Genomic DNA, 22,830 nt, shown 5'->3' with positions numbered 1-22,830 from the left:
AGGAAATAATGCGTGTGTGTCCAGTGGGTGGCCCGCGTACCGTCGTGTCTCTGTCCCTCCCCTGCTCGCGCTCCCCCTTTCCGACCCTCCTGTAAAACTTGCTGAGGCACCAGGTTGAAGCAGACGTGGTCCTTGTCGCCGGCCTTGATGGCGTGGGTTACCTTTCCCCACTGCCAGTTGGCCCGAGGGGTCCTTCTGGGCATCTGGCCACTGGTGACGGCCCAGGCTGCTCAGAGCTGCCTTTCACCACGGGTGGGGGCGGCCCGCGCGCATGCGTGCTCCCCAGGCATCCCTTGCGCGCCCGCACGCGTACACACGTGTCTTCCCACTGACCCATGAGCAGCACGTGTCTTGGGCCGTCGCACACACTTCCTCCCTTGGGCATCGGGCATCGTGGGTACAGGTAGCACACGTGTTCCAGAATGGCACATGCCTGCACACCAAGCGTCTCCTTGCCCGCGTGTGCAGTTGCCCTTATGTGTCCTTCCTCCACTGGGCACACCTCTCGGGTGTCCCCAGGTGTCCACGCCTAGCTGTGTAAGCGCTCATCTGCAGGCAAGGGTTTATTTCTTCACCACACATGTATGTAGCGTTTGCTCAGGCCCATCTAGGTGCTTTACAACTGCGAATTCGTTTCACCCCCTAACGACACTGAGACGCCCACTTCTATTAGCCCATCGTCCAGATGAGCAAACAGCCCTGGAGAACTTAGGTCACTTGCCCAAGGCCACACGTCCGTGCAGTGTAGGCCAAGATTCAGTCCCCCTCCACGGCTCTGAACCCGATCTGATGCCGTGCCCGTGAAGGTGTGTGGGCCTGCGCCGGGCTCACCGTGTAAATGCGTGCAGGCGTGGGTACACCTTCTCAGTGTGCACACGAGACCACGTTCTCCAGGTCATGGGTGCACAACCTCCATGTGCGCGGAAGGACTCAGGTGCTGGAGAACAGGCTTGTGTCTGCACACGCACACCACTCACACACACATACGTACACGCTCACATGGGCCCTCAGTCTCCATCTCAAGTCCCAGGCTCCAGCTCCCTTTCCCAGAGCCCCTTCCAGATTGTTCTCCATTTCCTCACTCTCAGTCCGCTGGAGAGGGAAGTGAATCTACGGGTCTGGACTCGCCTGCCTCGGCCACCCCTGCTCACCCGCTTGCTGGCTCTGTGGGGGGCCTGGAGCCCCAGAGCTCTTCCCTCTGCCAGAGCCCCCACTGGGCTCCCTTCCCGCCCATCTTCTGGGCTGGTCCGCACCCCAGGAATCTGGGCTCCTCCAGGCTGCACTGGGCTGGGGACAGGACGCATCCCCGGGGAGCAGAGTGACTGGACCGGAGGCCTCCCACGTGTTCCTGGCAGGAAACGCATTTCCTCCTCTGGCCCTTCTCTTCCAGGCACTTGTCCCTCGCCTCCCTTCCAGCTCATCTGCCCGCCCCCACCCCGCTGGGCTTCTGCGTCTGACCGTCAGCGGCTCCCAGCCCTGCCCAGTTTCAAGCCTGGGCTTGTGGGCCTGGGCGAGACTCTCCTGAATTGGCCTCATCAGAAGTACCCAGACTTCGAGCCAAGACCCCAGCGTCCTTGGCCTCCGCCCTGGGTCACCGGCACCTTTACCTGTCTCTGCGCCTTGCTTGGCTCACCCCCGTATCCACTCTTTCCCTCTCCAGACGTTCCCAGCCAGGAGCCAGGGCCCAGGTCCTCCCTCTGCACTCAGCCGTCACCGGCCGCTCCTGGTCTCCGTGCCTCCTCCCTCTCTCCCTCCCTCCCGTGTGCTGCCAGCTCCAGGCCTGGCCCTTTGTTCCAGCTGATGGCTGGTGCTGCCCGAGCACTGCTGCTCCCAGAGCCGTGGGCTTTCCCTGACCTTGTAACTTTGCTTTTGGTGAATTTTGGTTCTTCATCAAGATGCTCTGCTGCCCTCCCCCCTTTCCCTCCCCTCCCCCTTTCCCTCCCCCCTCTCTTTTTCTCCCTCTTGTTTTTCTGTGTGCTGAGCACTTTGTCCAGCCCTGAGCACTACTTCTTTGAATTGAATTAACAAAAGAAAGCCCTAAGGAACTGAGAAATCACTTGATTGCACAGGTGTCCTTTGCCAGTTGGTTACAAAGTTTTTATGAGCAAATCTGGTGGTTATCCTTTGGAAAATAAGCAAAGGCAAACCACTTCCTGCCGCTTCCAGGAGCCACTCGAGTGCTGGAGCTTTCTAAGACCTACCAAGAATCTGAAACTTCAGGCAGGCTTCCTCCGTTTTCCTGGAGAACTCGGCAATTTGTGTTGGTGAAATTCCACTGGGCCCGACAGGGTTGGAGATTGCATTTCAGTCTTGTCTTGCAAAGGAATTTCTGAGATCGAGTAACTTGGCTAGAGGGGAAAAGGGGAACGCTGGCTTGTGACCTAGGCAGCAGTGCCCTTCCTATGGGACTGGTGCCTCTGGAATTCGCAAATGCCACACAGCCTCTAAGTCGGCCGCCTCTTGGGCCTGAGGGTGAGCTCTGGCAGTGCCATGTGCCACGTGTGGATTCTGTCCTTTCTGCACCTTTACTTGACCTGTGTCCTAAATGCTGAGATGGGGAGAGGCAGTGTCCCACTCCCCAGTGTCGGGGGTGGGGTGGAGTGGGGCCAGAGCCAGGACTGCTGGTGCCCTAGGACGGGGCCTGGGTCTTAGGTTCGCGTCCACTCTGCCACGAACTTCAGCGGTTACGGAACCCCTCTGTGCCTTGGTTTCCTTATTTGTGAAACAGCGATGATTCTAGTAATCCCCTGGGGGCGATAGGAGAATTTTGTTGTCTGTTATTAAATAAAATATTCTGTTATGTGTAGTGCACCTCCCACATGCTAGGTCCCATATGCAGGCTTTGCAGATGCTAACAGGAGCAGCGTGGTCTTCGCCGGAGCCCTAGGAGCCGCTACTACCCAGCCCCGTTGTGCAGGTGAGGAAACCGAGGCTGGGAGAGGTTAGGTCACTCACACAGCTGGTAGGTGGCAGGGCTGGGCTTTCGCCCAGAGGCTGTGGCCCGGAGCCTGGGCCTGTTCCCTCCGAGCTGTCACTCTAGGTACTTCAACAGCCTGACCCCTGGGCTGTTTTGCCTGCGACAATCCCTGTTAACACGTGTCGTCCTGGGGTCATTCTCAGTTGTGCCCCATTTCATTTTGTCCCCCAGAGTGTCCTGGGTTGGTCAGTAGAGGACGCGGTCAGCTTATGTGTGGAGCGTTTAGGACAGTCCTGAGCACAGGATCCATGGGATCGATGGCCGGGGAGGTGACACAGCCACAGAGGATCAGCTTGGGTGGCCTGGGGGTGCCTTAGTCACTGCGGAACAGAGACCTCAGCTCATTCGCCCACTGCCCTGGGCCTCTCACATGCCAGGCACTGGAGCATCGTGCTGGGGGTGGGGTGATGAGGAGGGAGACAGGGACACCGCCAGCAGCTCTGGAAAATGAAGTCACGCCCAGGACTCGCCCTCGTAAGAAATGCAAAGCATTACCGCTGGGATCGTGTTCCCCTTGCTTTGTTTGGCAAATTATGACAGTATGTCACTGACCCAGCACATTCTGATTACCTATTGTTCAAATGAAAAAAAAGCAAAACAAAAACAAAAAGCAGGCCAGAAAACCGCTTCTGGTTATGTGATCGGTATTTAGAAGTTTCCATTCCAGAGTAGGCCTCAGGGCAGGGCCAGTCCCCAGGCTGTGTGGAGCCTTCACTGTCCCCAAGATGCCAGGTAATCGGCTTATCTTTGCTGTACCTCCGTCGCACCCTGTCCCCCTGTCCCCGTCCTTAGCTGCGTGTGAAGGATGTCATGGGCCGTGGCTCTCCCAGGCAGGCAGCCTGCTCCGGCCACTGGTGGCGTTTTCTCGCAAACCTGCCCTTGTTCAGCGCGTGCCCAACGTGGAGGCTGAAGGGCACAGCTCTGGGTAGGGTTGACCAGCTCACCCCTCTTTGCCCAGGACTGTCCTCATTTTAAAACTGGGAGTCTCAAGTCCTGGGAAAATTGGACAGCTGGTCACCCTCCAGGAGCGAGTGAAGCCAGCCCTGTGTCCCCACGGTCAGCTCTGCTGTGTGATGGCAGGTCCGTTGCTTGGGCGCTCCGAGCCTCCGTTTCCTCTCCTGCACAAGAGGCTTAACGGAGCCTGTCTCACAGGATCACTGTGAGGTTCAGTAGTTATGACGCCTCGCGAGTGGCGTGAGCCCTCCTTCCCCACTGGTGATGAGTTACCTTAAGATTTCTCCTGTGGGGCTTAGGCAGTAGTTGTTTTCCGGTGGTCCGAGTGGACCACCAGTCTCCCTTTAGATGCCAGTCTGACCATCTTATCTTGGGGTGGCTGTATGGAAGTGAATTCTGAATTCAGCCCTTGCCTTCTCCTCTAAGGCTTTTTGCAGCCAGTGCCCCCCGCCCCCCATGCCCCCAGTTCCCTGAGCCAGCCCCTGGCCCGTGTGTAACCTGGACATCACCTGGGAACAGGCAGGAGTGGACGAGGAGCTGACAGTTATTGAGCCCCTTCACATGTGGCATCACGGGCTACGTGCTTCATGTTTAAATCCTCCCACGAAAATCCTTACTTTCCAGATGGAGACTTGAGGCTTGGGAAGGTGGAATTATTTCCCCATCATTAGAAAAACGTGTAAGCAGTGAGATCCTGCTGTACAGTCCTGGGAACTATATCTAGTCACTTATGATGGAGCAGGATAATGTGAGAAAAAGGGATTGTATACATGTATCTGTGACTGGGTCACCTCGCTGTGCAGTAGGAAACTGACAGAACACTGTAAACCAGCTATAATGGAAAAAATACAAATCATTATTAAAAGAAGGTTAAATTTTTTAAATTTAAATAGAAAAAAAAAGAAAAGAAAAGAAAAATGTGGAGCTGGGCTTCAGCCCCACCTTTGTCCTGATCCACAGACTGTGCCGCTGCAGTGTGGTCCAGGGATCCTTGCTGATCTGTGCAGAGGTGAGCACAGAGTGAGAGGAAGGGTGTAGACACTTTTCTAGTAATGTAACTTTAAAATATTTTTATTGTTTGTTTTTCAAAAGTTTTGGTCTGCGAGGGATTGAAAATCAAAAATAAAAGTAAAAACTGCTCTCTCACCACAGGTAGATTGAGAAGTCCTGCTGTAGTCTGTGCACTTGAACTCCTTGTATTAGGCTAGGTTATGCTGCCGTAACAAACAACCCCATGCCCGCGTAGCTTTACCCAACTGACGTTTGCTTCTCCTTTGTGCTAAAGGTCTCGGCCACTTCAGCAGGGGCCCTGCTCATCTTCAGAGGACTTGGGGCCCCACGCTGATGGAGGCTCCGTCTCTGCGTGTGTTTCTACTGTTACGAAGGCAGGACAGGCGATGTGACAACTTATACATGGGTATGCAAGTGCCACATGTTACTTTGCAGCCATGCCTACAATTTAAGGGGATGGGGTGGGCGGGCAGTGGGAAGAAGTGGACTCTTACCCTGTGCCCAGATAAAGGAGGAGAGCAGCAGGTTTGGGAACAGCTGAATTGCCACACTCCTGCCTGATCCTGCCCGGGGTGTGTCTGGTCCTCTGGCCCAGCCGGGCTCACACAGCCGCAGGGCCGCTGATGTCCTGCCACGCACATTCCGGTTTTCCAGGGTAGCCTGCCCAGGCTGGGGCCCTCTGGACCGGGTTCTGGGCCCTCCCGGAGGGTGGCTTCGGTGCTTACTTGGTTTGGGAACTGAAAGTCTTGTCTGCTTCCGTCAGGCTGTGGGAGGGAAGCCATGGTGAACCGTGTCAGGAAGCTGCTCTGACATGTTGGCCAAGATAATTTCCCTTCCGAGACCTCCTCGGGCCTCTGCGTGGTGAAACAGTGGCTGGTGTAAATCCGGAATAATACGCACTGCCTTTTATTGGGTGCTTACCATGCGCTGGTAATGGACACACATTATCTCAATTCATCTTTCTGAAGCTGTAGCAGAGGGCCCGTTCTTAGCCTCATTTTATGGACAAGGAGCCCAGGGCTCCGAGAGGTTAAGGAACTTCATGCGGCTGGACACTGGCTGTGCTGGACTTGGATCCAGGTCTGTGTGATTCTGAGCTTGCGCTCTGCACCGTTCTGGCGGTATAGTCCTTACTGAGGGGGGGACTCAGAAGTCACTAACGAGGAGGGCGCCCCAGAGAAGTTGTCATCCCTTCACAAAGCCCAGTGAAGTGAGTTCCCTTGTGGGGCAGCAGATTAAGGATCCGACATTGTCACTGCTGTGGTTCTGGTTGCTAGTGTGGCGTGGATTTGGTCCCTGGCCTGGGAACTTCCGCATGCTACAGGCAAGGCTAAAAAAAAAAAAAAAAAAAGGAAGAAAGCCCAGTGCAATCTTGACATTTACTTTTGAGCCCGGGATCCTGCTAAGTTAAGTTCAGACACTATTACGCAGGGAAACCCGATCCTTCCTTTTACTGATATTTACTGTTGTTTTTTTTTTTTTTTTTTAATGTCCTTGTGTTAATGGAAATACCATTGGAAAAGGGAAATAAAAATGGAAATAAAAGGAATGACTGAAGAACACTAGCCGGGGGCAGGAAAGGTTTTCCAAGTGTAAAGATTGTTCAGTGGGAGGAGAAGTCCAAGCGGCTCCAGGTCTTTTTTCCACGTGCGCCCAGAGATGCAGCCCTGTGGTCTGGCTCTCGGAGGTCTTGGGCGCCCGTGCTCTGCAGATAGAAAGACAGGCCTCAAACCACTCCGTTCAGACAGGGTCTGTGCAGCCCAGCGGGAGTCAGGGGTTCTCGAAAGCATAAGCTAACCCGGCGTGTCTGCCCCATGGATCCGTTAGGTCGATTCAGAGGGAAGAGTCTTTTAGTGGCTCTATAATCGAAAGCGTGGCTCATCCTCTTGGAATGAGCATTTTACTTGAGAGGAGGAAAGGTTAAGTGATTTCACTGGTGTGTAATTTGTAATTCGGTGCCCCTTTCTGGAAACATCTATTTTAGAAACAGATTTGGTTGAGGGGGAAAGGTTAACCAGCCTGACAAGGGAGTCATTTAAAATATTATTTTGCACTTAGAACAGGCACAGATATGGCATGGAATGCAAAATTCACATGGCTTCTCCGGATTCAACCCAAGGCTTGAGTGAGACTTCTTGATGGAGTGGGTGCGGATGACTGGGGCTCGGCCCTCCTTGTATTTGGGGTTCTTGGAGGAGCAGGCGGCCTGCGTCCTGGGGAGGGTGTGTAATGGCAGCGCCTGCAGTGCTGGGGCCCCGCGTGGCGGCCTCTTGTGCTCCGGCCACCAGGCCAGCCTTGAGGGTCTCTGAAGGTCAAAGTGATCTCATCTCTAAAGATAGTGTAGGCACACGCAAGCAAATGCACGCTTTCTTTTATTTTCTTTTGTGTTTGTTTAAACAAATGGTAGAATTCCCCCTACACGTTCCTGTTTTATTTTTTCACTGAACTGTAGTAAGAGATTGTTCCCTATCAGTTCGACTTCCTCGTTCTCCCCCTGTGGCTGCAGACTGTCCCCCGTTTGGATTTACAGAACCACGCCCTTGTGATGGGCTTGTTCCTAGCCTTTGCTCTCTCAGGTAACGCTGGGGCCATCAGCTACGTGCTTGTATCTTTGAGACATGCGAGTATGTCTCTGGGACACGTTTTAGAAGTGGAGTAGCTGGGTCAGAGGCCACGTGCCTTTGGAATGGGGGTGGATACATGCAACGGCGCTGCCCCGAGGAGGTTCTCCCCGAGGAAGGTCCTGGGGCAGCGTTTGGAGGCCGGGGTGGCATGTGGAACGAGCAGGCAGCAGGACAGGGTGGCCTCGCGTCCCGGGGCCCTGACAGGCTCTTCATCAGCCGCTCAGCCTGGGTTGGGAAATGCTTAGGAGAACAAGTGTCACGGCCCAGAGCCAGCCTTCCCCAGTCCTGCCAGCCACTGGCTTGCAACATGAAGCACATGATGCAGTCCTTCCAAAGAAGTGGAATTTGGATGTTTGAAGCCCCCTTCTTGCTCGCTGTGAAGGCCCCCCTCGCTCCCAGGAATTAACTCTTTAGAAAAACTCAGCTTCCCTTTCACTTCCCCTGAAGGGCAGCAGCTTTCAGGATGTGAAGGGAATCATGGATTTATTGCTGTGCAGAGAAAGCTCACCCTTCAGGGAGAAAAGCTAGCAGGTCCCATTGAAGAGCGGGTCCATACAAGCCTGTGCAGGTGATGCCTGCTTCCTGCAGGCCAGGCCTCTGGGACGTCATTCTTGCTTTGGGGGCTTTTATTAGCTCCATCCTTTGGAGCAAGCATGGCTCAGGCAGGACCACCCAGTGTGTATGCCTCCCTCCGCTTGGGGGGTTCATCCCTGCCACCCAGGCCCTATGCGCATGTGCTGGAGGGGGCATGGCTTTGGAAATAGCCCCTGCCTTGGACATAGAGGCCCCCCTGCTTCCTGGCTGTGTCACCTCTGGGGCCTCTCTGAGCTTGAGCTTTGTCAGCACTGAGAGTCGGAATGGCCTTCATGATGGGGGGAGCAGTGCGCTTGGGGAGTCATGGTCTGGCTTTCTTTCCTTCCTGCCCTGTTTGTCCATCTCCCTCTGGTCACCCTGAGCAGGTTGGGCCAGTGTGGCCCCAACACAGAGCTCTTCCCTTGAGTCAGCTGGGGACACCTTTCAGGGTGGCTCCCGAACCCTGCCTGGGCCACCTGCCCCAGCTCCATCTCTGGGGCTGGGTCTCACCTGAGACCAGGACTCCAGGCTGCTGTCTTCCCATCTCCCCGACCAGGTGAGCCAGAATGTGCAAGTGTAATTGCTGGAACAGAGTGGAATGGCCTCCCCACTTTTTCTGGGGTGAGGCCCTTTGCCTGGAACTCCACCTGGAAGTCCTGCCCCAGACGAATTTTGCTGCACATACACCTGGTTTTCCGATCAGCCCACGTTACCCTTGCGGACGAGGATGCTCCCTGGTGGGCATGTGGCAAGGGCCTCCTGCTTGCTTTGCCTTCCTGCCCCTTGGGCGCCCTGTCGAGGCGTCTCTGGTGCCCTCAGCATCCTACCACCTGCTGCCGTCTCTTTCCTGCTGGGATTCCCAGCTCTCCAGGCCATCCCAGGGACCAGGAGACACTTGCTCCTTGCAGCTGCCCAGGAGCCGCGGAGACCAGGGATCGGGGATTTCGTTTCCCGGGATGAGGACCCTGGAGCTCAGCTTGGGAATCTGCTCCTGACGGACACCTTGTCGCCCACGTTTGTTCGTTCATTCGTTCTTTCTTCCTTTCTTTTTTTTCTCTCTTTCTTTCTTTCTTTGGCCGTTTAGGGCCACACCTGTGTCATATGGAGGTTCCCAGGCTAGGGGTCAAATCGGAGCTACAGCTGCCAGCCTGCACCACAGCAACGCTGGATCCGAGCCACTTCTGTGCCCTATACCGCAGCTCACGGCAACGATAGCTCCTTAACCCACTGAGCGAGGCCAGGGATCAAACCTGCTACCTCGTGGTTCCTGGTCGGATTCGTTTCCACTGCGCCGTGACGGGACCTCCCTGCGTTCTTTCGAAAGATCACGAAGATGGAACCAGTAAGGTGGTGATGTTGCCACTTACCATTGTCATGGGCCCTCGGCGAATGGAGCACTTAGTTTGAGTCACTGTACTCAGTCCTCATAACCGTCTCCAGAGGAGGCACCATTGGGAGCAGCCGCACTTAACGGAGGAGTCAGCTGAGGCCTGGCGGCCGAAGGGACGAGTGCATGCACGAGACTGACCGGCCGCAACGCCGGGGTTGAAATCCCAGGGGCGCGATTCTGGAGCCAGCTCTCGACACTCCAACACCAGCCTCCTCCGTTCTGCCTCAGACCCGCCTGAGAGTGATGGTTTCTTTCTTTAATTAAAAAATAATAGTCTTTCTTTTGGGAAATTCAAAACCTCTCTGACAAGAAGAGTAGAATGAGCCGCCGTGTACCCGTCCCCAGCTTCAGCAGTTACCCGCGCTGGGCCAGTCTTGTCCTGTAACCATCCCCACCCAGTCCCCTCTCCTCCACCCCCTGAATGACCCGGAACGATTCCCTGACATCTTCTCACCTCAGTAGAAGTCACTGAACTAGGCGTCTCTGAAAAAGAACAGTAGCTTCTGAAAACATGAGCATGTAGCTGATGTGTTCTCCCGCCTCAGAGAGGAACAGTAGCTCCTTGACACCACGTGCCTGGTTGTGTTTCCCCAGTTGTTTCGTAAATGATTTGGGTTGTGATTGGTTCAAATAAGGATCCAAGCGTGGTCTGTTCCTCACATTTGCCTTCTGTGTCTCTTCAGGGTTTTAAACCTCTTCTTGAATCGGGTCATCTGTCTTGTGGCCCAGGATGCGGGGGGCTTCCTGCCAGTGTGCTATTCATAGGTGCCACCTTCCTCGCTGGCCTCGCGCTGATTGCTTCCCCACGGTGTCCTTGAACCAGCTCCTCTGTGCCCTGTATTCCCTGTAAGTTTCCCGCCACTTTCCGTGACTTTCTAGTTGGTTCTACACTTGGGCTAATACAACAGACGCCTGCTTTCCCGCCAGGTTTTTAGTTGTCATCAGCAGTCACTGCTTGGGTCCCGTTATTTCATCAGGGGTGTGGAGTGAGGCCATTTTAAGTCTCCCTTTTCTTCTTCATTGATTAGATGGAATTATTCTTTAAAAAAAGCTTTACTTTGTCAGCTTCTTGTTGGTACTGAAGTTCAGTATATACAGGAAAGGCAGGAAAAAAGCTTCGTCTTCCCCCTTATTGCCAAGTTCGAGAGCCATGAATTGATCTTATAGGCTCTTCCAAAGATTTCTTTTTCTTTTTTTTCCCCTCTTTTTATGGCCCATGACATATGGAAGTTTCCGGGCTAGGCGTTGAATCGAGGCTGCAGCTGCCAGCCTACATCACAGCCACTGCAACGTAGGATCTGAGCCACACTGTGGCCTACACTGCAGCTCCTGGCAACGCTGGATCCTTAACCCACTGAGCAAGGCCAAAGATTGAACCCACATCTTCACACAGACAACATCAGGTCCTTAACCCACTGAGCCACAACAGGAACTCCTCAAAGGTTGATTTTAAAAATGTTTATGATCAATATGGATTCGTGGATTCGAATTTATACTTGCTCTGTTGGCATGCATTGTAGTTACTCTGATTCATTTTGATGTTCAGATTGTCCCGTCTCTGGCTGCTGGGAGCCTCTTGCTTTGGTTTGAATCCCTTGCCTACACTCTGTATAAATCCATGCGTTCTTCCCTCTTTTTAGCTGGTTGGAAGATTCTCTTTCTTCCAGAGGAGTCTCCTTAGAGTGGGGCCTGCCGGCTGCTCGCCAGGCCCAGGATGCGGGGGCTTCCTGCCAGTGTGCTATTCATAGGTGCCACCTTCCTCGCTGGCCTCGTGGCCAAGGTCCCAGGCAGCGGCTGGAGTGGAGGAGCCAGGCCAGCAGTGCTGGCTGCTGCCCCACGCATAGTAGGTGTTCCGGAAGCGGCTGTCGAGTGAATGAAGGGACTGAAAGCTGATCCGTCACACCACCTGGCTGGATTGGGTTCCTTTCCACCCTGGGATTCTCCTGCGAGGCCAGCTCGAAAATAGAGCTAGCCTTTGATCCTCTGCAGCCCAGGACGCCCTCCCAGGGCCAGGCGCCTGTGGAGCAGGGCCGAAACTTCCAGGGTCGTGCCAGGGGTGTTGTGTGGGTGCCGCCTGTCATCCTGCCCAGAGGGCGCTGGCTGGGGTGCGAGGGCCAGCTCTGCATGCTTCCTAGACCGAGCTGTCCCCGGGGCACAGGCTGAGCTGGAGCCAGCCCCTGGTGCGACTTCTTCTGGGTATGAGTTTCTCCAAGCCCAGCTCTTTCACTGCCCTGACTCGCAGCCTCGGCACAACTGTCACTATTTTCGCTCCCATCCCGGTCACCCAGCGTGGTCATGGGCTCAAGAGGGCCCCTAAATGGACCTCGGGGCTTCTGTTCTGGTTGCTGCTGCAAGTTGGAAAAGCAAAACAGAAAAAAAAATGCTGCCAGCTTTGTTGATGTCCAGTCTCTTGGTCCCCAGAATAATGTGTTTGTTTGTGGAGAATGACTTCATGTATTTACTGTATAAGAGGCTAGAATCTGGTGATGCTCTTGTCTATTTGAGGCTGGATTTGTTGTGAGGCAGCAGGTGTTCCAGCCCCTGCAGTCGGGGGGAGGAGTGACCAAGAAAGCCCCCCGCTTTGGGGGCTGTGTGGCCACCCCCGGAGGAAGAGGGTGAGAGAAGTTTCCACAAATGGTGCGAGGAGGGCAGAAGGGGTCGCCTGACTCGACCTTCATCCCAGGCTGATCTTGCAGGTCGGGAGCGTACTTCTGCAGTGAGACCACCTGGGTTCCAACCTACGTGGGTGCTTGTCAGTCTGTGACCCTGGACAAGTGGCTTCTCACTGGGCCTCCCTTTCTTCATCCACAGCCTGGGGGGACTTTTGCGTGGTTCCTGGCACACAGCAGGCACCCAGAACGGGTAGTGCTAGAGTAGTGATTCACTGGGTCAGCTCTGGAGTTCTGGCTCCACCACTTACAGACTGTGTGTTGGTGCGTTCATGCCAAGCCTCTCATTGCCTCAGTCTCCTCATCTGTAAAGTGGGTATAACGGTGCTTCCTAGTCCCCAGGCTTGTGTAGGTTAAGTGGCTCCCTAGCTGTGAACTCCTGAGGATGAGGCTGGCACGTGGAAGCGCCCGGTCAGTGCTGGCATCATTAATAGTAACACAGCTCTCTGTCGGGCGCGGAATGGGGCCCTTTGTTCCAGTGAGAGAAGAGGCAGTGCACGGCTCTCCCGAGGGTCATCTTTGGAGGACTCAGGCTCTGTTTCAGACATTTCCCAACAGCCCCGGAGGGAGATCGTATCCTTCCCGTTTTCTGGGGCTGGAGCTGACCCGTGGTCACCTAGCTGGTTACTGGCAGAGCCGGGCAGCCGCAAAGCCCTCACCTCGTCTCCGTGCCTTCTCCCAGCTGGACTCTAGCAGGAGCATGACTGGCAGCAAGCCTCTCTCCGCGCCAGCCGCCAGAGACCCCGACCAGGACGTCGGGGTGGACTGGGCCGGTGAGGAGGGTTCTCTCGCCTGTGTGCAGGGGCCTCACCGTGACCTGCAGCTGATCGAAGCATCTCAGCCTCCTGGTTCTTATCCTTGAACTTTTGGGGTCCCTCCTGCTTCACAGTGTGGAAACAGTCTCCCGTGGGCGGTAGTGACGTTTGTGGGGCCGTGAGGGGTGGGGCTTCTGTTTGAGAGAAGGCGCTATCCACCTGCCATTGAGTGCGGGCTGTGCGGCCGGGCTGCGGATAAGGAGGCCTGTCAGTCCGAGAGCAGGGGCAGCAACTCTCAGGAAATGTATCCATTGGCGCCCCAGAGGGGCTCCGAAGCCATCGGGCTTTCTTTATGCTTTTAGGCGGCGTGTCTCCTGCACCAGGTGCTACTCCGGCTGCCAGAGGCCCGGCTGGCGGTGCTGGTCTGGGTGTGTTGGCCCTGGGGCTGTTCCTCGTCCTTCCTCTCCTCCCTGGGCATGGGGCCGAAGCTTGGCCCTGTGGCCACGTGTCCCAAGTGCTGGTGTCACTGGGTGTGGCCAATGGGGGGAGCCAGGGGGAGGCTGGAGGGTTTCTCCCCCTCTGTCTCCAGAAAGCTCTCTGACAGCAACCGCCACCGAGGTTCTCTGTCCCCAGCCCCAGGCTGCAGGACTGCCACTCCCTCCCTCGGTCCTGCCGGCTTAAGGGTGGGGCGGCTTCCTGCTGGTTCCACCTCTGCGCCCCCCGCTGGACTCCTCAGCCCCTTCATCCCTGCGCGCTCTGCTCCCTGCACCAAGTCCCGTAGTGCAAGCACTCTCCAGGCTCCTGCCTCCAGTTGGACAGCGACCCAGCCACCAGATGAAGATCCTGTGGTCCCGGCCTCCGAGTGCTCGCCTGTCCTGTCACCTGACTTCAGGTCTAGCCATACATTCTTGGTCCCTCTGCAGTTTTCCGAGCGGGGAGACGCCTTCCCCCTTGGGCTGCCCACCGCTGTGCCCTTCCCTGGGGCCCAGGGGGTCGCGTGGCCGCTCTCTCTTTCCTGGCCCCCCAGGTGCTCGCTTGCTGAGGTACAGATCGAATCACTCCTGCTCCGAGCCTGGGTCTCGCCCTGGCCCCCCCCCAGCAGGGTCTCCATCCCAGGGCCTGCATCCTCCTCCCACGGAGCCACACCCCGGCTCCCGCTTGCTCCTCGCAGGCGTGTGCTCCTCCCAGGCTCGGGATCACCCCACTGCCCCTCCCCGGACACTCTAACGTCTGTCCCTCTCTCGTGGCCACCTCCACCAGGACCCAGCTCAGATGTTTCCGCCAGAGGAAGCTGGCCCTGCCTCCCCAGCCTGGGCACCCCGCGGACGACAGGCGTCCGAGCTCACAGTGGGCTCACGGCTCCGTGGGGCTGGGACCGGTCTGGCTGTGCACCACTGAGCCCTGGCGCTGGGCCTTAGGTACCAGAGCGTCTGGGTATCTACCCTAAAGAAGTTCTCCTTCATGTGTCTAGAGACACGCCCAGGGAATATAAGGGGGCAGAGTGAAAAGCTAGAGCTAGCGCTCGTTTGTCAGTGAAGGACTTGGTTGGTACAGTTGAGTCCATTTACTCTGTGGCATGTGAGGCATGTTGAGGTCCATCTAAAATGCACTGCCGGGGAGGATGTCCAACACAAGCTGTGTTTGAGACCCATGGCCACACCCAAGCGTACAACAAAAGGTTGTTTTTGGTTTTTTTTGTTTTTGCATCTTGGTGCCACACCTGCGGCATGTGGAGGTTCCCAGGCCAGGGGTCTAATCAGAGCTACAGCTGCTGGCCTAGGTAGACACCAGATCTGAGCTGCGTCTGCGACCTGTACCATAGCTCATGGCAACATCAGATCCTTAACCCACGGAGCAAGGCCAGGGATCGAACCCACAACCTCATGGTTCCTAGTCGGATTCGTTTCCGCTGCACCACGATGGAAATGCCAACAAAGGAATTTTTACATGTACATAAATGCCCAGAAAATGACTCCAGGGAAACACCCCAAACTAGAAAAAGGGATTGTCTCTGGGAAAGCCAGTGGGACTGAATCCAGGTGAAACAGACTTGGTTGCTTTTTGCCCTTCATATTTCTGGATTGTTTAAATTTTTATGACATTGCTGTATCTGTGTGTTAGCGTCATAATTGTAAAATAATGGTCTGTCGAGCGAAAGACATTCCAACATTGGAGCCGGTGTGTCCTCGAAATCTCCCTGCAAAACACCAGGGAGCCTGGAAACATTTTCTCTGGAAGAAACGTGGAGCAGCCTTGACTCTGTTGGGAATATGTCAGAAGTGGTGCCAGCCGTTGGGAATGCCATTTTCAAATTAGATCTTCCCTGGAGGCTTGGAAAATGCAGCTGTGGCACAAGGTTGGCTTAAAACATCTGGTTCAACCTTGACCTCTCCCCACAACAAAGGGAACCTCTTATCGTCGTTGGGTTTTCTAGGAAAATGGGCACCCATGGATTTGTGGAGTTTCTTGGCAGGCAGAGTAAATGAAAGGAGATCCTTTGAGTGACCCTGCCCCGACTCCACCATGGTTAACTCGTGTGTGTGTGTGTGTGTGTGTGTGTGTGTGTGTGTGTGCGCGCGCGCGCGCGCGCGCATGCGCGTGAGAGAGCGAGGAGTGCAGGGGAGCAGGTATTGCAGCTTTTCAAGGATTTGCTCTTCTTTGGAAGGTTTAAGATCCTATTTCCCGGGCCACCTTTGAAACTGCCATGGCTGAAGCCTGTGAATTTTTTCCTCATCCCTATATTTCCTGTTTGGCTCTCTCTTTGGTCAGAAGATTGCTGAGCATAGAAAAATCTGTCAGCATTTTGAAAGCATGACCAGCCATCTGCTAGGGGGTCAGTTCGCCTGGCCTACTGTCTGTCCTCTGGGCTTTTGACGCCACGGAGTTGGGACATGAAGAGAGGTGTCAGGGTTATGAACCAACACAATGGCTTTCTCGTGTGGACGGATACAGGAAATGCCTGGGACTGTTGGGGAGAGGAGGAGGGCACAGGTGATGAGAAGGGCTTCCCTCTGAAGTCCCCAAAGGGACCAGGCTGGGGTGCTCCCCTCCAGCTTGGCCAGAGGTCCAGCGGCCAGCTGTGGATGGGGAAGTAAGGATTCTGCGGATCACCTGTGTCCTGGACTCTTGGCTCACATGGTGGCGTTCATTTCTTAGGCGGCAGGTGCAGCCGGGCTCTCTCCTACCTTACCCACTAGTCAGGTGGGCTCAAACCGATTAAGTAACTGATCTGCTTCCTGTGTTCTCTATCTGTTGATATTGATCAAAAGGGTAAGATGAAATCCCTGTCAATTGCTGCTCTTGCCTCTCTGCTGGACCTACTTCCATTCGAGAGCAGAGCCTGGGCCCCTAACTCACATCTCATATAGCACAGGAAGTGGTTTTGCTGGTCTGTTTTCCACTCTGTCACACCCTTGCTGGGCTTCCCAGCCCCCTGGGCACTCTGGGAAATAGCATCGCCGGGTGGAGGGGAAGGAATTTGATTTTGAAGCCAGACAGACCTGGTGTCAGTCCTCTGTCTCCTACTTCCTGTCTCTGTGCTCTCGGACAGTCATTTAACCTCTCTGAACCTCAGTTGCCTCATCTGTAAAGTGGAGCTGTGCCGAGGCTCAGGCATGAGGCTGAGCCGTATGACGTTGCTGGTACTGGACCACTTTTACCCCACAAAATGGCAATTTCGTACGGCTCTGCCAAGTCTGCACTCCACGACCATACCTCTGTGAGCGCAGGGACAGGCTAGGCTGTTTCCTTGCTGCAGGCCCTCGGCCTTGAGGGCTTTGTCTCCCTGGACTGCGGTGCACAGGAGGCGGCTTCTGAAATCGTCTCGGGATGCAGAGGGAGCATTGAAATCATGGCCCCCTGGAAGGTCCCGTGCCTGCTGGGGGTGGGGTGGGGGGGGTGGGGGCTGGGGTGAGAACTGAAGCTGTCACTAGGCTGGCTTTGGAGCAGGGGCTGCAGGAATGCTAGCGCTCCTGTGACGCCGGGCAGGGTTCTTCTGAACAGGGTCATGGGGTGACGGGCACAGCCAGTTTATGAGCAAGGTTTAGGGGATGAAATCAGATGCTGCTTTGGCAGGGCCTTGCCCAGTGCCTGGTCTGCTGCAGGGTCCGCCATAGGGGTCTCACCGTGAAAGTCCCTTGATGTCACAGCTTAACTCTCTCCATTTGAGCCATGGCCGTGTGTTGAAAGCACAGCCCATGGGATTCTTATCTGATGTGTTTTACTCTGGAGATTTCTGTTGCTCAGGAACAGGAACATACTTTAGAAAGGATTTAATTTGGGGATAAATTCTTGAGGGGGGAAGAGGAGGGCTTTTAAACCCCAAATGAATCATTTTGGAAAGCTTCTGTCACTTCCCGGTCCCCATGACTGTGGACCGCAGGGCCCTGTCAGCCCCCAGGCCTTGCAGCAAGCCTTCCTGAGTGGCCTCTGCATCACTGCTTGCGGAGCGGATGGTACTGTGCAGTTGCCATGGTAGCAGCAGGATGTGGTTCCTATGGTGATGGTCGGCAGTGGCAGGAAGACAGCAGAGGTTTTAGTTATCCGGTAGCTCCCCATTCACCCCCCCACCGAATAGCACAACACAAGCTGCCCCCACTGCCTCTCTGCTCCGTAAAATGGTTACTGCTGTGGTCGCCACCTCCCTGAAATGCCACCACTGCTTCTTGGAAGGACGGCTGTACAGGGGCGTTTCTGCTTCCAGGAGGGTAGAGCCCTGAGTGCTGGGGCACCTCATCTGGAGAGGGGGCTTTATGTGGACCCTGGATCTAGCAGGTGGGGTGTGTGGGGAGCTTATCCCAAAGCCCCTCCTGGTGGCTCCTCGGAGTGAAGAATTTTCCCATGCAAGTCTGCCTTTATTTGCAGGCAGATAAGGATGGTGGACTAACAGAGAAATCAAGTGGTTTTAAAAACTCCTGCCCTACTTTGCATCCATATTTCAACGTGGCCATGATTTGGGGGTCCCTTGGGTTATCGAACACATGATAAACCTTTCTTCACTTGGGAACTGGCTAAGATCAGGGAAAGGATGTTTCTTTTCCCTTTGGCATCTGGAATCCTACAGCTAGGATTTCTCTGTAGAAAGGCGGGCGGATGATACCGTGAGATGTGGTGCATGGGACGTCGTTTCTTTTTTGGCGGGGGGAGATGAGGGAGGGAGAGTGCGTAAGCAGCATCCAAGGGACACTGTTACAGTTTGAGAGGAAATCTGAAATTTAGGAGCCAAGTCGGGGTGGACACAGGGGCTGCTGGTTTCAGTACTGAGCAGCGCTGTCCATACATGGCACATCTGCCTTGATAAAGGCTTCTCAAGAGAAAGGAGACGTCGAGCGTCTGTGCCTCCAGCTGAAATCCTGTCAACCTGGCCTGGCAACACGATTCGCTCAGGCCAGTCAGGCCCTCTGATTGGTGATCGGTGCCGTCACTGGGTTTCCTGGAGTGTGATTGGTGGATCGGACCCTGCGATCAGAGCCACATTCAGGTGGCCACACCTGGACAGAAACGGGGGGATGGAGGGCTCCGTGCTGGCGCCTCCCCCACAGGGCACCCGGAGCCCCTCGGCTGCCTGCCCTGGGGGCAAGAGCCGACCTTTTCTTTTACCCCAAGTAGCCAGAGGTGAGAGGAGTGCCCCCCAGCAGAGCTGTACCTGCACCCTGAGCTCTTGCTGAGGAATGCAGTTTCGTGAGCACTTGCAGTGAACCCCCCATGCTCCCGGAGAGGCTCTCTTTTTGAGTTTTGAGAACTGAAAAAGAAAAACACAATTTAGGGTACATATACAATGAATAGGATTCATTGCTTGTCCACACACAAATGTCGAGATGACGAAATTTCAAGTTAGCCAATAATCAAACAGAAGGCATCAAAGACTAATATCAAAAGCCATGTTTCTTAACCTGTAAGGGAAAAGAATCTGAAAAAGAATATATGTATACACACACACGCACACACACACACACACACACACACACACACATCAATATCACTCTGCTGTATACCTGAAACTAACACAAGATTGTAAACCAACTATACCTCAATTAAAAAAAAAAACACTCACATTTCTACTAGCTAGGATTGCTTGTTGATAATATTTTCTCGTCTTTGCTTTGCCTTTTTAAGTAAAAGAAATAAACAGTACTGGAAAAGCTGTAATTACCTTGACCTCTGGCTCAGCACCCGCCTCCAGGTATCTTTTATTATAAACTTGGTGTAGATCTTTCCGTTGCACTTTAAAGCTTTTACACACACATAAGCACACACATACATGCACACACAAACACACGTGCAGCTTTGCTTTGTGTGTGTTTTGACAGTGTGCTTACACCTTGGCTTCTTCCCTCTGCTCCGTGTTGGGGACCTGCCTCTGTTGATTCCTGTGGGTCTAGTTCATTTCTTTTCACAGCTGCATGGTGGCCCCGCGTTGGCCCTCTTGTACAGACTTGTCCCGTCTTACGGGAGGGGACCTGGAGCCCACAGTCACTTAGTGCAAGGAGGGCCTCGTAACCACCCCAGCTGCCCCCATCCTGGTGGGACTCCACCAGCAGGGCGTCCCTCACGGCACCTTGGTCCCTGGCCAAGGAGCTGACAAATCCAATCTGACGAATCCAGGTTCCCGAGTCACCCAGCCCAGCCGTGTTTGCCCAATTTAGGTCACTGCCAACCCCCTCCCCCAAAGAGCGTTGTGGCCCAGAACGCAGCCTGATGTGGCTTTCACTTGGAGAGCAGTGTACGCATTTCCCTGACCACCCCAGCCCCTGGTTGGAGGCCCCGCAGCGGGGTGGCCGCTCAGCTGAGCACCCCAAGTTGTCTCCATGCCGAGTCACCATCAGGTAACCCTGAACTTCTGCCCAGGCTCAGCTTCCTCGGCCGGGGGGTGCGGCTGTAAGGCTGACCTCACCCCTCGGCTCGCTCCCCACGTCAGGGCCCCTTGAACCGAAAGCAAAGCCCTTGCGCGCTGGCAGAAACTCACAGCTACTGGTTTCTGAGTCATCGATGTTTTCGCCAGGTGTGAGTGTGTATGTGTGACAGTGTGTGGGCGTCCACCGGGAGGTAGATGGATTTTTCTGTCCCTCTAACTGCGGTCCCGCGGGCCCCACCTCTGCTGGCAGCTCCTGGAGAACACTGGCCTGTGACACGCTGCAGTGTCGTGCAGGCCACGCAGAGACCTGAGCGCCTGGGCCCTGTAAATGCCACTGTCCCTTGCTTAGAGAGAAAGCCAACCTGGGGGTCAGACAGAACTTGGTTCTTCCAGCCGCCCAGCAAGTATTTATTGAGGCTCCTGCACGCTGGCTCTGGGGATAGTGTGGCAAACAGAACAGAGACGGTGTCTGTCGTGCTGGAGCCTGTTGCCCAGTGGCAGAGACAGTAAACAAGCACCAGGCAGATGACCATAGGGCCGGACCTGGGGCTGCTCCATCAGCCCGGCCCGAAGTCCCAGCCAGTGACCTTGGGGGAGTTAACTAAGCCACTATAAGCGCAGGCCCAGTGCTCTGACCTCACGGGCAAGACTGTGTGTCATGGCCATGCCGGGCGTGCCACCAGAGCCTGGTGCGTGGCAGCTGCACTCGTGACCACGGCCCTCCTGTATGGAGGTGGCAGTTGAGGCCAGAGAGGCGAAGCAACCTGCCCACGGAGGCACAGCAGCTCGCAGGCCCAGATGTGCGGCCGCCCAGCCCCCAGCCACGGGGGAGGCTGTTCCGCTTCTCAAAGGAGCCGGTGCCTTCTGTGTTCTGCAGGGGAGTGGTTTTTATGTGTCCTTTGTCGCGGTCAGATACGTATCACATAAAGTGTCCCATTTCAGCCACTTAAAAGCGCGTGGTACGGTGGCATCAGGTACCTTCACACTGTGGTGGCACCACCACCACCGTCCACCTCCAGAACTTTCTCATCTCTCCAGACTGACACTCTGACCCCAGGAGACGTGACCTTCACTTTCTCACTGTCCCCTGGTCCCTGGACCCCGGACCCCAGACTTTGGGTCTTATGAATCCGACTTGGCTGGCTCGCTCCGAGGAGGGGACCCGAGCAGCATTTGTGTGTTTGTGCCTGGCTCCTTTCACTCAGCTCAGAGTCCCCAGGGTTCATCCACGTTGTAACGTGTGTCAGAATTTCCCTTTCTAAGGATGAAGGGCTCACGCCCCGTTTTGCGCATCCACTCACCTGTCCATGGACCTTCGGCTTGTTCCTACCTCGTCGCTGACAGGCGTCGCGGAGGGCATGGGTGCCCAGATGCCGGTGTGAGTCCTTCCTCTCAACTGCCAACTCCCTTTGCCTACATGTGTCAGTTCAGGGAGCATTTTATCATCGGGAATAAGAGAAAGAGCACAGAAAGAAAGCTCCTGACTGCCGGGAGTTCTCCTCAGGGGCCTATGGATAGAATTCAGTCTCTCTGTGAACTTGGATATGAAAAAAAAAAAAAAGGCATCTTTATGGTCACTAACCTGTCACTGACCTGTAGCATTTCCTTCAAGCGGGTCGGCAGACAGGGCCGTGGCTGTGTCGACAGTGCCTGTGACCCGGTCATTAACAGAGATGACAGGTGTTTTCATATCCCGTTCCCATCATCGCAGATGTCATTATCTTTGCCACTGCTCAAAACTCAGGGTGGTCACCAGGCCTATGGCTTGATGTTGCTGTTTAATGAGACCCAGAAGTTAGCTTTTGCTCCACCACAACTTTTTTTTTTCTCTTTGTGGTTGCAGTATGGAACTTCCCAGGCTAGGGGTTGAATTGGAGCTGCGGCTGCTAGCCTCTACCACAGGCGTGGCGACGACAACATCAGATCTGGGCTGCATCTGTGATCTATGCCACGGCTTGTGGCAAACTCCATATCCTTAAGCCACTGAGTGAGACCAGGGCTTGAACCTGCATCCTCACGAATACTATGTCAGGTGCTTAACCTGCTGAGCCACAGTGGGAACTCCACAGTGTTTAAGAAATATTTTGATAGCTGTATTTCTATATGATTGGGTCCCCTAGCAATCTTGTGAATTCATTTTGTCCATTCAAAAAGATACTCTAGGGAGTTCCCTGGTGGCCCAGCCGTTAAGGATCCAGCACTGTCACTGCTGTGCCTCGGTTTTGATCCCTGGCCTGAGAACTTCCACAGGCCATGGATACAGCTGATAGATAGATAAATACTCTATGAAGGGGTCCAGATTCACCAGACAGCCAAGGGCTCCAAGGCACAGAAAAGGTTAAGAAGCCCACGGCATCTTGCCCCGCAGGCGGGGGCACACAGCCTCCCTGTTCTCAGACGAGGTACCCCACAAGCCCCACAGAGCAGGACCCAGCCCTCCAGGTAGGCAGGCATCCTGGGGCCTCACTGCCTTTCAGCCCCTCCCACCCCACAATACAGAGAAGAGGGATCTCACTCCGTAATTACGGGGGTCTTCTCTGCTTCTGGGATGGCTTTGGACGTGTTCTGAGTCTGTCTGGGCTCCCAGGAGTGGGCCCACACGCACGTGCACGCTGCAGCCTCGCCGGGTCCTGCCGGAGCACGTGACCTGCAGGGTGACGGGGCGGCGGAGGCAGCACACGACCAGGTGGGTCTGAACCCACAGAGGAGTGTGTTTGCTTGGTTTTCACCCCCTTCACACGGCTCCACCGTCCAGCTCACCTGCCCGCAGGGGGACTGGGAGAGGTGTGGGGAGCAAGGTGACAGGGGGGAGGTAGGTTTGTGGGCGGCCCTGGCTTGGCAGAGAGCAGTGGCAGCCAGGCTGGGTTGTCTGAGGAACTGGCCTCATGGCCCGCGTGTCAAAATGTTATTTATCATCATCAATAATGATAACTAGTAGTAAGGCTGGTGGGTGGGGAGCTGGAAAATGTCCCTTGTAGAGTCTGGCCTGTGGAGGTGTGAGTACCCTCCGTCAGAGCCTTTCCG

At 55.1% G+C, this 22,830-nt stretch overlaps 2 protein-coding genes across 2 annotated transcripts in view; both read left to right on the top strand.

Moving 5' to 3' along the window:
• CMIP (c-Maf inducing protein) overlaps nucleotides 1-22,830 on the top strand; it is a 228,638-nt gene that overhangs the window by 47,361 nt on the left and 158,447 nt on the right. The gene's annotated exons all lie outside the window — the stretch shown is intronic.
• On the top strand, nucleotides 756-9,285 carry LOC110260907 (wiskott-Aldrich syndrome protein family member 1-like). The gene has a single exon (XM_021093762.1). The coding sequence runs from the start codon at nucleotides 898-900 to the stop codon at nucleotides 2,023-2,025; it is 1,128 nt and encodes a 375-aa protein (XP_020949421.1). The 5' UTR covers nucleotides 756-897; the 3' UTR covers nucleotides 2,026-9,285.

Source organism: Sus scrofa, chromosome 6 (assembly GCF_000003025.6).
Source record: "Sus scrofa isolate TJ Tabasco breed Duroc chromosome 6, Sscrofa11.1, whole genome shotgun sequence".
Lineage (NCBI taxonomy): Eukaryota > Metazoa > Chordata > Mammalia > Artiodactyla > Suidae > Sus > Sus scrofa.
The sequence above is the reverse complement of the archived record's forward strand: the minus strand, read 5'-3'. Positions and strand labels throughout refer to the sequence as shown.

Coding starts and splice junctions, on each gene's coding strand:
- LOC110260907 (XM_021093762.1), top strand. CDS start 898: ATGGGTGCACAACCTCCATGTGCGCGGAAGGACTCAGGTGCTGGAGAA.